The 14,281-nt window shown below is 45.7% G+C and overlaps 2 protein-coding genes across 2 annotated transcripts in view; both read left to right on the top strand.

The window, feature by feature from the left end:
- The first annotated feature begins 1,022 nt into the window (after window positions 1-1,022).
- LOC114690843 (ADP-ribosylation factor-like protein 6-interacting protein 4) lies at window positions 1,023-6,278 on the top strand. Its single transcript, XM_028865830.2, has 3 exons — window positions 1,023-1,099; window positions 1,319-1,411; window positions 6,022-6,278. Exons 1-3 carry the CDS (start codon window positions 1,023-1,025, stop codon window positions 6,254-6,256), a joined length of 405 nt encoding a protein of 134 aa, XP_028721663.1. The 3' UTR covers window positions 6,257-6,278.
- The window catches only part of Mgat4a (alpha-1,3-mannosyl-glycoprotein 4-beta-N-acetylglucosaminyltransferase A), a 97,195-nt gene continuing 89,016 nt past the window's right edge, over window positions 6,103-14,281 (top strand). Inside the window, exon 1 of the mRNA XM_028865687.2 lies at window positions 6,103-6,445. Coding sequence (XP_028721520.1) covers window positions 6,352-6,445 — 94 coding nt within the window. The 5' untranslated portion in view covers window positions 6,103-6,351. The remainder of the gene's footprint in view (window positions 6,446-14,281) is intronic.

Here is a 14,281-nt window from a genome sequence, read left to right as displayed (position 1 = left end):
GTCTACTGCCTCTAAACTGGTTTGGAGCCTGGGCAAGAGGGAGTCTCTGGGCTTTTCAAACAGTTCAGGAATGATGGAGAGAAATCTCACCACAGGAGAGCTGATGAGAAATTGTAAATATAATACCTAATTATTAATGACTTATTTTGAGATAAAAATAAAGGGATTTCTTCCTTCCTTCCTTCCTTCCTTCCTTCCTTCCTTCCTTCCTCCCTCCCTCCCTCCCTCCCTCCCTCCCTCCCTCCCTCCCTCCCTTCTTTCCTTCCTTCCTAAACAAAAATCCCTCACTCTGACATTGTCTACTAGAGTTTTCCATTTTTGAATTACTGTCTTCTGATAAGGACCTATTTATTACCCTGGGTTTGGCAGGAACAAGGCTGTCTCCTTGTTCTGTGGTCCTTTGATTTCTTGTAAATCTTTGCAGGGTGGTTGGAAGGATTATGGTGACAGTGAGGATAACATAGCCTTTATCTTATTAACTGTGTAACTGTGGGTAAATGCTTTAACCTTTGAGCTCATATATGAGAAATGGGGGTTAACATACGATAAGATGCAATTAAGGATCTTAATGCCTACCTGGCTTGGTATAGGGTAAACATCTAAAAGGTAATGTGCACAAGGGTAGTTAATTATTAGTGGCCCCAAATGGGCAGGCTACTCACTCATGCTTTCTATAGATGTTCATCTATTTGGGTTTGAAGCCAACCTTAAACTTTAAGAAATGGTTGATAGGACATGTGCTCAAGAGAGAAGGAAAGGCTCCGCATAGTGGAAAAACCAGGGACATTAGCACTGAATAGAGTGCATTTAAATCCTAGTCACATTTCTTGCTTCTAGTTTTTCCAGTTGGTCCTCCCTGTACCTCTGCCTCCTCCTTGGAATGGGGATAAGGATGCTCTTCACTGGGGCTGGCAATGAGATGCTTAACGGCGGGCCTTGGAAGCTACAGTTGAATTAGAGCCAGGACCTGTCACCGCGCCTGGACCGCCAGGAGATGGAACCCAGAGCTAGAAGGAAAGGCCATGACGGCCAGGTTGCGCGCCAAGGGCTCACTGGGGCCTTTGTTGGCTACTGGGGCTGCATCCGCTCAGGCCAGAAGGTGCAAGCCAGATGTGACGACTGAGCTCCATCCCGGGCCTCGACACTGATGCAGGGGAACGGGCTGGGGAGAAATATATAGGCTGCTCGATTGCACTGCTAAGTGACAGGCCGGCCGGCCACTGGCAGCGGCGGCGGGTCGCTTGGGGCGGTGGCGGCCAATGGCTAGCGGGGATTGGGGCGGGAACTAGCGGGGGGGGGGGGGGCGGGCCCTGGCGAGGGCGGGGCGCGCGGCCGGCGGCGGCGGCGGCGGCGGAGGCGGCTCCAGCAGCGTCGCCGGCGGCCGCGGCAGAAGCGCCCTGGCCCGCGGCAGGTGAGGAGCGCGGGGTTCTGGGCTGGGGCGGACAAGCTGGCTGCGGCGGGGTCCGCGGAGGTTCCCCACCTGCTGGCCGCGGAGCCGGTGCGTCCCGAGGCCGGCGTCTGGTTGCGCGCGCCGGGCCTCGGAACCGGGCGCGGGCCGGGCGCCCTCCGCGCATCGCCGCCGCCGCCGCAGCCGCCCCTCTGTTCCGCTCTCGCTCCGGGTGGCCGGCGTAGAGCCTCGTGCGGCCCCGGAGCTCCGGGACTTCGTCGGGGGCGCGGGGGGAAGAGTGCAGTGGAGTGTGCGCGTGCAGCGGGGACAAGAGTTTCGGGCAGGACCCCGCGGCTGGAGCGGTGGTGGTGGCGGCGCCGCCGCGGGGCAGGTAGGGCGGGGGCCGCTTGCCAGTAGGGGACTAAGATGTGCCCGAGGTACTAGGGAAGCGTGCCCCCGCCTCCTCCGAGGCCTGGGTTTCCTCCGTCACAAGGAAGCCGTGAGTAGGAACCCTTCCACCCCTCCCGGTCCCCCCCACCCTACCCCCCGCGCGTCCCCAGGTGGGGTCTCGGATCTCTCCAGGTGTGCCAGGTGATCTCCAGAAGGCATGGCGTTAAGTGATGGCAGTGGTACGCTTCCCGCGCCCGCTTTCATTTCCCGAAGCCTTGCGATCCCTGGAGCGCGTTCATGGCTTACATTCGGAATTAGGAAATAGCAGTACATTACTACGTTATCGTCTTCGTCGTGCCTGCCATCTATTTTGCTGTTGTGCTTTTGCTGCCCGACAAATTATTTGATAAAAGATAAAGAACGACACAGTTGTTCACTTGAATGCAAAAAAAAAAAAAAAAATCTAAATTTAGAATCAAGTAACACACGCTTTGTGGTTCAGGCACCTTTCTCTTCCGAAAGCTTTAAAGAATAGTTTTACTAACAGGTTATGGTGACATAGGTTTCTTTAACCCCCTAAGTGTAAGTCCAGAGAGAGACTAGACGATGAAATTATGTAAGCTGTGTAAAAGAAATGTTTATGCGCTGTAAGTGGGAAAGACATGAGTTTTTCATAATTGTGGATTATAAAGTTGTGCAGGCTTACGTCATGGTGCTCATTGATCCGGGGTGTCATGAATCGTGCCTTTTATTCTTTCAGGCACCTCTGTTTTGTCTGTGGGATGCTGATTAAGGAATATGCCAAATGTTAAGCAAAGTGTTCTCAGCCATGGAACATATGGGATATTTCAGAGAACACTTTAAAAAACTTAATTCTTACATTACAGGGCTTTTTTTTTTTCTTTTTAAGATGCGATTTTGTTAACAGATTTCTCATTCTGAGGTGTAGAGTTGAATGTTCCATTCATCTTTGGGAGGATAAAGGCATAGTGAGTGGGGACGGTAGCCATTACCTTTTTGCTTAAAGCTCGACCTGTGTTAAGTGATAGCCTGGGACAGTCTTAAGGTAAGGGCAATATTTAAATGTTCACATATGTGGCTGCCGATACAAATGTAGGTCACCTGGGTCTAATGAGACAGCCCCGCAGCTGCCTGGGGTGTTTTAAGGGCACGTGGCTTGTTCTGTTTGCTCCCCTCTGGAGATTTCATTCACTTGTGCTTCCCGATGAAGCTTAGTTTGGAAACCCTGATTTAAAATGTATTGCTGCATTCCTGTGGAGTAGAACGCTCGTTTTTTTTCTTGTGAGATGTCAGAACGTATTAGTAGAATTCTAAGTGTCATCTCCCAAGGAGAGTTTACTAACTTCTTAGGTCCAGTATTCAATATTCCATGTGCTTTTTAGGTGTTATGGGTGGTTTATAGTATACTTTGGTGTTAGAATTCATTTTGTCTCCATGCATTTATACATTTACATAGGTTTAATTTGTATTTAATAAAACATTTTTGAGGGGGGCCGGGATGGGGGTCATGTATTTCAAGACAGGGTTTCCCTGTATAGCCTTGGCTGTCCTGGAACTCACTCTGTAGACCAGGCTGGCCTCGAACTCAGAGAGCAGCCTGCCTCTGCCTCCTGAGTGCTGAGATTAAAGGTATGTGTCACCACTGCCTAGCTTAATAAAAACTTTTAAACTACCTTTTTTTTTTTTTAATGATAGTTTAGACATGATATTGCATGACTCTGCTTCCTGATTTATGTCAACTGGATATTTATTGTAATTATCAGCTCCCCCCCCCCCAGAACAGAATTCTTTCTGAAGCAAAATATGGCTGCATTATCTATGGACAGAAAGTGAAAAACAAGTTTGTATGATATCATACCAGGCTTCAAATTCCAAGTTATACATTTTACTGAGATACTGCCCCTGTTTTCATAATCAGAAGTCATTACTGAGTGTTTTATTGAGTTAATAGATCAGGTACTTTGTGGAATTTAAAATTATAGGATTTTTTTTTTCCTCCGTGAGGATTTTGATGGTCAGTAGTCAACATGGATATGGGTGTGATAAAGTTAGGTTAATCAGGGGAGATTTGGCCTTAGCAAGGGGTAACTTGGAGAAACTCTTTGAAACACCCAGTGGTCAGGAGGTGATGCTGTGGAATTTGGTGCTTCTAGAATGTTACGTGGAAATTAGAGCTACTGGCCAGGGAGACTAACAGGCATGCTTTGTTGGAGACTCAGGAGGCAGGGATTAGCCAAAGGCTACAGGAAGTGGGAAATTTGTTTAGAGTTGCATGTTTGGACTGTGAAATTTTCTGTGCGTTTTGCGACTTATCCCGTAACAGACTTGTGCTACCTATAGAATAGAAAACATTTATGAAAAATTCTGCATTTTCTGTTGAGCCACGTTAACACCCAGAAAATGTCTCCAGTTTCATTTGAGCTGTATAGCAGCACCCTGTAGCAGCTTCTCTACTCAGCTGTGGTGTGGGACAAAAAGTGGCAGATCATTTGAATTTAGCTGGGGGGTGGCGGCGGCGGCGGCACACACCTTCAATCCCAGCACTCAGGAGGCAGAGGCAGGCAGAGCTCTGTGAGTAGTAGGCCAGCCTGATCTACAGAGTGAGTTCCAGGATAGCCAGAGCTACACAGAGAAACCCTGTCTCGATAAACAAACAAACAAACAAAACCCCTAAACAAAACAACAACAGCAGCAAAAAAACAAAACAAAACAAAAAACCTTGAACTTAGAAGTTGTTCAAAATGGGGTTTCTCATCGGGTTGATTGCCCTGTGTGTAAAATGGGGTTTGTGTTGCTTGCCCTGTAAAGATTTAGCGAAGGTTTATGCCATGTAATGGGCCCAGAATGAAGGAAGAAGCCAGCGAATTACAGTGGCGATCATCACCGTCATTCTTCTGTCATTTATTCCTGTGGTCTTTCTTGGCTAGTGGAGATTCCTCGCTGTGCTGAGAAATAGCTGAGGTGGTAGTTTGTGAATCGCCTGCAAATGACTGCTTTAATCAGGCATGCCCTTCCACCGGGAGATTTGTCTTAGGCTCCTTAGATGTTTTCGGAGGTGCATCAACTCACCCCACCAGAGGGTCCTTTAGTGCATCCCCAAGAACACTTCGTGGTGCCACCCCGTTGATGCCATTAGAAACCAACGCACATCTCAGGTGACTTGACATGCCCCTGGGGGATGAGGCCGGTTATGTGTTGAATGGACAGCTTGGTGACTGGCTGCATTTGTTGGCTTGTTTTTCTTTTTGATAGAGTTGGTATTTATTGAAAACCTATCTTGTGCTGGGCATTATGCTTAAGTATGTTTAACAACCTCATTTCTTTTCAGTTCTTCAGAAATTTAGTTAGATAAGTAATGATCTTCCCAATTTCCCGAGTGGAAGCAACGTGATGGGATGGGCCGCTGCTGAGGGGTGTGGGCTGGATTGCCACCTCTTCTGAATGCCTAAGTATTTTCAGCTTTCTCTCGAAAACTTAAGATGAGGATATGTACTCGGGAGGCAGAGGCAGACGCAGACGGATCTCTGAGTTTGAGGCCAGCTGGTCTACACAGCAAGTTCCAGGACAGACAGAGCTACACAGAGAAACTGTCTTGATACCTGGCCCCACCTCCCAAAAAAGATGGGGATAAATAACATTGATAACTGCAAACTTTTTGTGATTTATGATAGTATGGGGAGTTAGGACCGGTTGCTTTATTTATTTCATGGATGAGACTTGGAGATATGGTTGAAGAGTCACACTGTATGCCTGGGAGTTGGGGGATGGGGTGTGTGTGGGGGGTGCATGTAAGTAATGTCAGAGCTGGATCTGGGATCCTGGTCTTTTGACTTTTTCAAGTCATTCTAGTCATACATACATTCTCCTATTTTTATTTTTTAGTCATTGCTTGTTATGCAGCAGATAGTAACTGGTTGTTAAGAGGTCTCTTTGGGAATCTGTGAATCCGACAACTTCGCCCTTTCAATGAGTAACCATAATTTTTTGTCTTTCCCATAGACGGAACCAGCCAGGAGGGAATATAATTGGAAGCTTTTTTTCCCCTTGGAGGGAAAAGACCCTCACAATTGTGCTATAAGAAATGAGTAGTTTTTATATGGGGGTGGTCTGCACACGTACATTCTAGCCTTGACAAAAGTCTGCTGCTAATGCTGAATGCTACACGAAGAAACCTCTGCTTTGCATTGTTTAGCACGTTTTCCTTTCTCTTCTCGATCTGACAGGAAGAAGAAGAAGAAGAAGAAGAAGAAGAAGAAGAAGAAGAAGAAGAAGAAGAAGAAGAAGAAGAAGAAGAAGAAGAAGAAGAAGAAGAAGAAGAAGCAGCAGCCCTCAGCCTATGAAGACCGCGAAGACAATCCGGACTCGCAGTACCCGCCACCGCTGTCTTGCTGGTTGCCTGACCCCCTCTGCCCGGCTTCTGGAATGAACCTTGCTCATCAGTTGCTGTGTTCGGACTAGAGCCAGGCATTCTGGATTCTGTTGGCTTGTGGCTGAAGGGAGACTGGTCTTGCTTGCCGTCACCAGCGTCCGCACCAGTGGGATGGTGAAATGAGATGAGGCTCCGAAATGGAACTGTGGCCACTGTGTTAGCTTTCGTCACCTCGTTCCTTACCCTGTCCTGGTACACCACGTGGCAAAATGGGAAAGGTAAGGAGGGGGTCCCTGGAATGAACGGCCGTGGGTGACCGAGTGGTCCCCGCCAAAACGGTGAGCCGAATGGAAATGCCCCAGTGAAGTAGCTTAGGCCTCCATGTTGCCTTCTTTCTTCTGGTGGCTTCTTTTGACACAAAAAATGAAGCTGTGTTCTTGGACAGAGAGCACAGACTTCCTAATTCCGACCAGCGTGGTTTCGATGTCTTATAATCACACTTTGGGAAGTCAGGTTGAATAACAAAGACTTTCTTGCTTTTTTAGAAAAACGAGTTATCACAGATGTTTAATACTCTTTGTGTGTTGGGTGTTGTATACAACACTTATAAGGGCATGATCGGGGCCTTCAAGAAACATCCATATTAGTTAAGACCCTGACTTGGTGCTGTGTAGTTAATGATTTAAGCTGCATGCCTGGACAGATTGCTGCTTTGGCAGAAGTATTTAAGAAGGCATTGAGGCTGGGTGATGGTGGCGCACACCTTTAATCCCAGCACTCGGGAGGTGGAGCCAGGCGGATCTCTGTGAGTTCGAGGCCAGCCTCGGCTACAGAGCGAGTTCCAGGACAGGCTCCAGAGCTACACAGAGAAACCCTGTCTCAAAAGACAAAAAATAAAAAACAACAACAACAAAAAGAAGGCATTGAGAAGAAATTCTGATTGGAATATGAAGAATTTCATAGATTATAATTGTGTTTAGACTCTAGAGCTATTACCTGTTGATTAGAATTTTGTCAAGGGGTGACGATTTTTTTTTTCTCTCTGACAATTGATTTAAGACATTTTGACGGTAGGAAGATGGAAGTATTGGGATGGCTGCATATTTGTTAGAGCTGTCTTTATCACCTGGGGTATCTGAAAGCTTCTGTTGCTGACATTGTCTTACTGGCCTGAGAAGACAATAGAAAAAGATTGTTTTATGACTAATTTTTTTTCTCCTATACATTTGTATCTGTATACCTGTGTTAGTGATACATCTCTCTCTGGGCATCTACACATTTAACTTGTAGCTGTGTGCGTCTGTTTGTGTGCAATAAGTAGATGGACGTGAGAAGCACAGGCTTCATGCCGTGGGTGAGTCTGACATTGCTTTCCTACTTTTTCTGTTTTCTCTGAGTTGGGTTCTAATTTAGGAAGCACTGGGGAAGTCGAGGTGAAAAATTTGCTAAAGGCAAAGTTCTTTGGGTATACCTTTTAGGTTTCAGCTTAAATTTAAAAAAACACATTTCATTATTATTTATTTTGTACGTGTGCCACCTTGGGATAAATTTGGATGTCAGAGGGCAGCTTTCAGGAGTTGGCTCCCTCCGTCCACCGTGGGTCCTGGGTATTGAACTCAGGGCATTAGGTTTGCGGGCAAGCACCCTCATGCACTGAGCCTGCTCTGGCTTCGTTTCTGTTTTTGATTGCACCTAATGAGAGGACTTAATTAGGAAGACTCTTGAGTCAAAGTGATGATTGTTCTTGACATAAATAAAACAAATGACTCACTGTTAGGAAAATTGACCATAACAAAAGTACTTGGGTGTTTTTTTTTTTTTTTCTTATCGGGAAACTTACCTATTCAGAGAGTTGAGTAATACAGAAACTCAGCTATCCCACCGTGTCTTGTTTGAGAGTCGCTCTGCTTTTGATGTCGTTGCTTAGGTGAAGGCATTAGCAGCATTACTAGTGGGTTTTTTTTTTTGGATGTGATTCTGTGATTGTCTCTAGCATGGAGAGGACCTGGGAAGGTAGAGGAGCCTGTGCAGGTAGAGGACCATGCAGCACTGTGTGTACAGTCAGTTCTCTGGACTGTTGCTCTCTGAAGGGCTCTGCAGTCTTGGCATGCTGTCTTTCTGCTTTGTGTTTTGTTCAGGCACAGGGGTCAGCCCAGGCCTTCTGTTTGCTTGTGTAAAATCCCCTGTGTCGACTGCTGTGGTTTATGTAACCATTCTAACTGTTGAGTATTGGATTCTTTCTAGAGAGTTCAGGCAGTGAGCGAGACAAGCCTGGATTTTCCAGGGCAGACCTGATTCCACATATTCCATCGAGTGCTTCCAGGAACCATGTGCTCTCATTTTTATTTTGAAAGTGTGAGTTCTAAAACCTTTACCACTGCTGGACTAACTGAAGCATATTTTTTTTTCCCTTCACTCTTGGTGAAGGAATGTGTGTCCTTACATGTACCTGTATGTATGGCCCCTTACATATACCTGTCCTGGGCTCTATAACAAGCCGTGAAAATGAAGAGAGAGAAGATTCTCCATGCCTTTGAGCAGGGACTGGCAGGAAGGATGAATGTCAATACGTATGGTATCGTCAGCTAGAAGTGATAGAGGCAATACCCGTGCTTGTCCTGTTCTGTATATAACAGTCACTTACTCCTCATATTCTCAGGAGCGCTACTGCCTCTTTTCTGTAGTTGGAGAAAGCAGAATGCTTGAGACACTTGAGGCCATGCGTTCATGTTGTAGTAGAGTCGCAGGTGGGACTTAATGCCCATAGCTGTAGGTCTGCTTCCCGGGAGAGTGGGGGCAGAGGCTCATGGTTCTCCATGGTGCTTTATAGAGTAGGTAGACTATTAAAGCCAGGCCAGGAAGTGGGGCTTATCAGGTGCAGGGCTGAATTCTGAAATGGAATAGAGAATGCATGCTTTGTAATAAGGAGCTGCTTACTTTTGACAGGCACACGAGGTTCTGAGGCTGGCTCAAGCTGGCATTGGAAAACAGTATACAGCTCCTTAGGCGGGTAGTTTGGTATAGTCTGCATTCACTATTTGGACGAATCTGAGCTAGCCAGCCCATGAAATTGGCACAGGTTGAGGAAGCTGGGATTCAGGGCAGGGAGCCAGTTCAGCAGGGCATACTGGATTCCCACATAAAAATGAGAGAGAATTCCAGGTACGTGGAATGGTCAGGCTGGGAAAGCTGTAGGCGGGTATTGGGAGAATGGGACCAGAACAATTCAGTGTGTCACGTTCTGGTGTGAGTAGGATGCTATTGAATTTTCTCCATGGTCAAGCACAGTGCCGACCCAGGAAATCCAAGTAAGCATCGTGGATCCCTGCAGGGGGGTGATTCTGTGTCCGCATGCCTGACTCAGGGCCACATGTTCCTCATGCCTCTAAGACACATTGTCTGCTTTAGCAAGAATGTGTATGGAAAAATTTAAATTTAAAATTTAAAACAGCCTAATTGAGTTATAGTTTACATACTAAACAGTTCATCCATTACCCTGCTGGGGCGGGGTGCTGAGTGATGGAGGATTTGCCCAATATTCATGAGGCCATGAGTTCGAGTCCTGTACCCTTTAGCTATCACGGTACCTCTCTTCCCTGCCGTAGGCTATCACTGATCTACTTCCTGTCTGCAGATTTCCCCGATCAGAACTTCTGCGTAATGGAATTGTGTAATGTGTGGCCTTTCATGACTGTCTTCTTCTAGTTAGCATGCTTTCAAGGTCTAACTGTGATGTGGTATAGATCAGCCCTTCATTTCTTTTTTCAGATGAATGGTGTGTGTGTGTGTGTATGTGTGTGTACGTGTACACCTCGGTGTACAGGTGCGTGTGTAGGGCAGAGGTTGATGTTTGTATCTTTAGCTATTAATCTCCACCTGTTTTTTAAATTTATTTTTATTTCTGTGTCTCTGTGTGTATGTGCGCACGTGTATGCAGGTGCCTGTTGAGGCCGGAAGAGGGCATTGGCTCCTTGGAAGCTGGAGTTACAGGTGGCTGTGAGCCACCACATGGGTGCCAGGAGTATAATTCTGATTCTCTGGAAGTACAGTCAAGCTCTCATACTCTTAACTACTGAACCAGTCCTCTCTACCTTATTATTATTATTATTATTATTATTATTATTTAATAACAAATACTGTTTTTTTAAAAAGATTTATTTATTTATTATGTATACAGAAGAGGGCACCAGATCTCATTACAGATGGTTGTGAGCCACCATGTGGTTGCTGGGAATTGAACTCAGGACCTCTGGAAGAACAGTCAGTGCTCTTAACCTCAGAGCCAGCCCTACCCTATTTCTTGAGTCAGGGTCCTTCACTGAATCTGTTTTGGCTTGACTGGCTGGCCGGCGAGTCTCAGGGATCCCCCTGTCTATTTATCTCCAATGCTGGAGGTTATGGGCACTATTACAGTGCCTGGCTTTTTATGTGGGTGTTGGGGATCCGAACTCAGGTCCCCATGCTTACAGAGCAAGCACTTTATCCACCGGGGCCACCTTCTCAGTCTCTAGTGATGTTTCTTTATATGAATGTACCAGATCTGTGTTTTTCCACTGATGGATGTTCGGGTTGTCTGTACCTTTTGGCTCTTGGTGATAATGCTCTAAGCACTCACGAACTTGTTTTGTGTGTTTTTTTAAATTTCTTTTGGGGGTGCTGTTGAAAAGCAGAATTGGCAGAATTGCTGGATCATGTGGTCACCCCAGTTACTCATTTAAGGAACGTCAGCTGTCAAAGTGGCTGAATCATTAATCATTCTTTTTTTAATTTTTATTTTTAATTTTTGAGACTGGGTTTCTCTGTGTAGCCCTGGCTGTCCCGGAACTTGCTGTGTAGCTCAGGCTGGCCTCAGACTCAGAGATCTGCCTCCCGAGTGCAGATTAAGCCTGGCAACCATTCTACATTGTTATTTCATTGTGTAATTATCTGGGTGTGTCTTTGAAGCTGTAGTCTGTCTCCTGAAGACAGCATGTGATTGGATTTTTTCATTTCAATCACTTTTTAATTTGCTGGTCTATTCATATCTAATGTTACTGTTGACGTAGTTAGATGTATTCTAATTTTTTTTTTCATATTTCATAGCCTCTACTTTTCTCAAATTGGTTTTTTTCCTGTGTACCCTGGCTCTGTGTCACCAGTGCCTGGGTGTTAATAAAATTCTAACGTGGCCTTTAAAATTAATTTATGATTTTTTTCACTGTTTTGAGGTATTTTTAATTTTTTTTTTTTTAGCGTATCAAAATCAGATTTAGATTTAATTATCCTAGTTCTAATCCCATATAGAAATGTTACTCCTTGGCTGCTCGGATGGCTCAGCAGGTGAAAAGGCCTTGCCACGCAAGCCTGGTGGGCCAAATTCAATCCATGGAACCCGGATAAAGGTGAGAGGAGAGGGCCAGCTCCACAGAGTTGTTCTCTGACCCCTGTCATGCGCTCACACGTCCGCAGTTAAAACTTAAGAAAGGCTCCTCCCTGACACCCCATCTCCTCCCACCCCTTTCCCCTGGTGTCCTTGTTACTCTATTGATGTCCCAAACTCAACAACGCACTGTGCTTCTGGCCCCACAGCTGCCCTGATGGATTGTGATCATTGTATTTTTACCATCCGTCTTTACCTCCTTGGCCTGGGGAAGTTTTATGACCATTTACCTCCTTTGTGCCGTGATCGGCAATTATTCACGCGTTTCCCAATCTTACAGACTCAGCAATACATTATGTCTGTCTGTTATGTTTCTATGCTCAAATTAAAATCTGTTAGCAGAGGAGAGAAAAACCAGATTTATAGTGTCTGTTGTAGTTGCATGATTACTCGTGCTCCTTGTGGGGTGGTTTGAATTAGCCCTTGAGGTCACTTTTGTCGGACTGGAGGAGGATGCCCTCTGCCGTTTCTTGTAAGGTGGGTCGGCTAGTAATGGATTCCGCTTTGTTTATGTTGGAGTATTTTTATTTGACTTTCATTTTTAAACTATCTATCTATCTATCTATCTATCTATCTATCTATCTATCTATATTTTAATTGTGTGTGTGTGTGTGTGTGTGTGTGTCTGTCTGTGTCCTCAAGTGTGGGTGCCCACGGAGGCTAGAAGAGGGCATCAGATCCCCTGGAACTAGAGTTAAACAGGTGGTTTTGAGCAGCCTGACCTGGGTGTTGGGAACTGAACTCAAGTGCTTTGCAAGAGCAGTATATCACTTCCTTTATTCATTTGTTTTTATTTTATGTGTATGAATGTTTGCCTGAATTTATGTCTGTGCACCATGTGCTTGCCTGGTGTCTGAGGCCAGAAGAGAGGGCATCAGAACCTCTGAAATTGGGTTATAGACATTTGTGAGTTGCCGTGTTGGTGCTGGGAACCAAAGGCTGGCCCTCAGCAAGAGCAGCAAATGCTCTTGATCACGCAGCCATCTCTCCGCCCCTGGCTCTTTGTGTTGTTGTTTGAATGCCTTCTGTCTCTGTTATTCCTGCTGAGGAAGCTGGCTCTGGAACTTATTGGATCCCCTCGGAGGTGATCCTTTTCTCTAGATGCTCCCTAGGTGTTTTTTGGTTTCCCTTTCTAGCATTTTCACATGGTATAAATTTGGAGTTTGTGTTTAACCCACTTGGAGTTTTTTGTTTGTTTGAGCTCTCTGGATATATATGTAGGTTGTTTTTCAATAAGTTTAGTAAGTATTCAGCCTTGATTTGTTCAAGTATTTTTCTCCCTTTTTCTCTCCTCATGTTCCCATTGCACGTACCACAGTGTGACGTGTGGGGTCCCCTTTCTTGGTTCTGATCATTGTTGTTGAGCTTACATCACCTGTGTTGAGCTGGGCCAGGTTTGGCTAATTCTTTATTCTGCTACTTCATGTCTACTGTTGTATTGGGCTTCTCTATAGAAACTGTATATGTAGCAAATGTACATAGATGTACATACCCCCATCCCGAAACTCTCTAGTGAGTTTTTTTCCCTTTTTATTTTACATATGAAATGTGCCTGTCAGCTTTCTGTCACTGAGAAAGTGCCTGAGAAAGCAAGCTTATAATAATTCATGGTTTCAGAGTTTGGGGTTCGTGGTCATCTTTGTCCTGTTGCCTTCTTGAGGCCCGTGGTGGTGGAACTGTATGTCATCATGGTGGGGAATGCAAAGACAGACTGGAGCATGGTGCCACGTGCCCATACTCCCAGCCTTAGAGAAGCTGAAGCAGGAGGATCCCTGTGAGTTCAAGGCCTGACTGAACTGCACAGCATAACTCTTGTCTCAAAAAATCAAAACAAGCAAAACTCCTAAATCCCCTCTCCAAACAAAGAGACAGGAGCGGCATGGACTGAGCTTCCTCTCTCTAGATCCTACCTCCTAAAGAGACCACCATTTCCCAATGGTACCACAGGCTGGGGACAAGGTTTTACTAAGTAGACCTTCAGGGGATATTTAAGATCCAAACTGTAGCCTAGGGAGATTTATTATAAGAATCGGTTCCTGGGGTAAGGACAGGAAGTCCCATGAGACACCTGCAAGTTGTCATCAATCAGGCGACTGGTGATATAATTTAGTCTGAGTCCAAATACCCAAGGAGAAGGTGAGCTGAAGGTGTGTAAGCTCCCACCCCTGCCCAGGTCCGAAGGCCCAAGAACAAGGATCAGAATCTAGAGGCAGAATGTTCTTAGAAACAAACAGGTTAGCTCTTCCTTTAGGAACCTTTTCACTGCTCCACCCAAAGAGATCAACAGATTGGGCAGTGTCTGACCACACTGGTCAGGATGCTCTCCTCAGTCTACCAGTTCACGTGCTCATCTCTTCCAGAAACAGATGGACACACCAGAAATAATGTTTTCTCAGCTCTCTGGGCATCCCTTAACCCAGCCAAGTTGTTACATAAAATGGCCCAACATGAGACTCTCTGGTGATTTTTTTTTTTTAAACTTCTCTTGCACTTTCAACTCTAGTTTTGGTCTCAAATTTCCCTCTTTCGGTTGGGATTTGATATTTACCACAGTGGTGTCATGGCTCTTTGTGTCTGTTGTTGTAATCTGAGGTAAGTTCTCACTTTGGGGCTCTGGCTGACCTGGAACTCCCTGTGTAGACCACACTAGCCTTAATTCAGGATCTGGCTGCCCCTGCCTCCCGAGTGTTGGGAT

Source organism: Peromyscus leucopus, chromosome 16_21 (assembly GCF_004664715.2).
Source record: "Peromyscus leucopus breed LL Stock chromosome 16_21, UCI_PerLeu_2.1, whole genome shotgun sequence".
Taxonomy (NCBI): domain Eukaryota; kingdom Metazoa; phylum Chordata; class Mammalia; order Rodentia; family Cricetidae; genus Peromyscus; species Peromyscus leucopus.
This window is presented reverse-complemented; position numbering and strand designations above follow the sequence as displayed.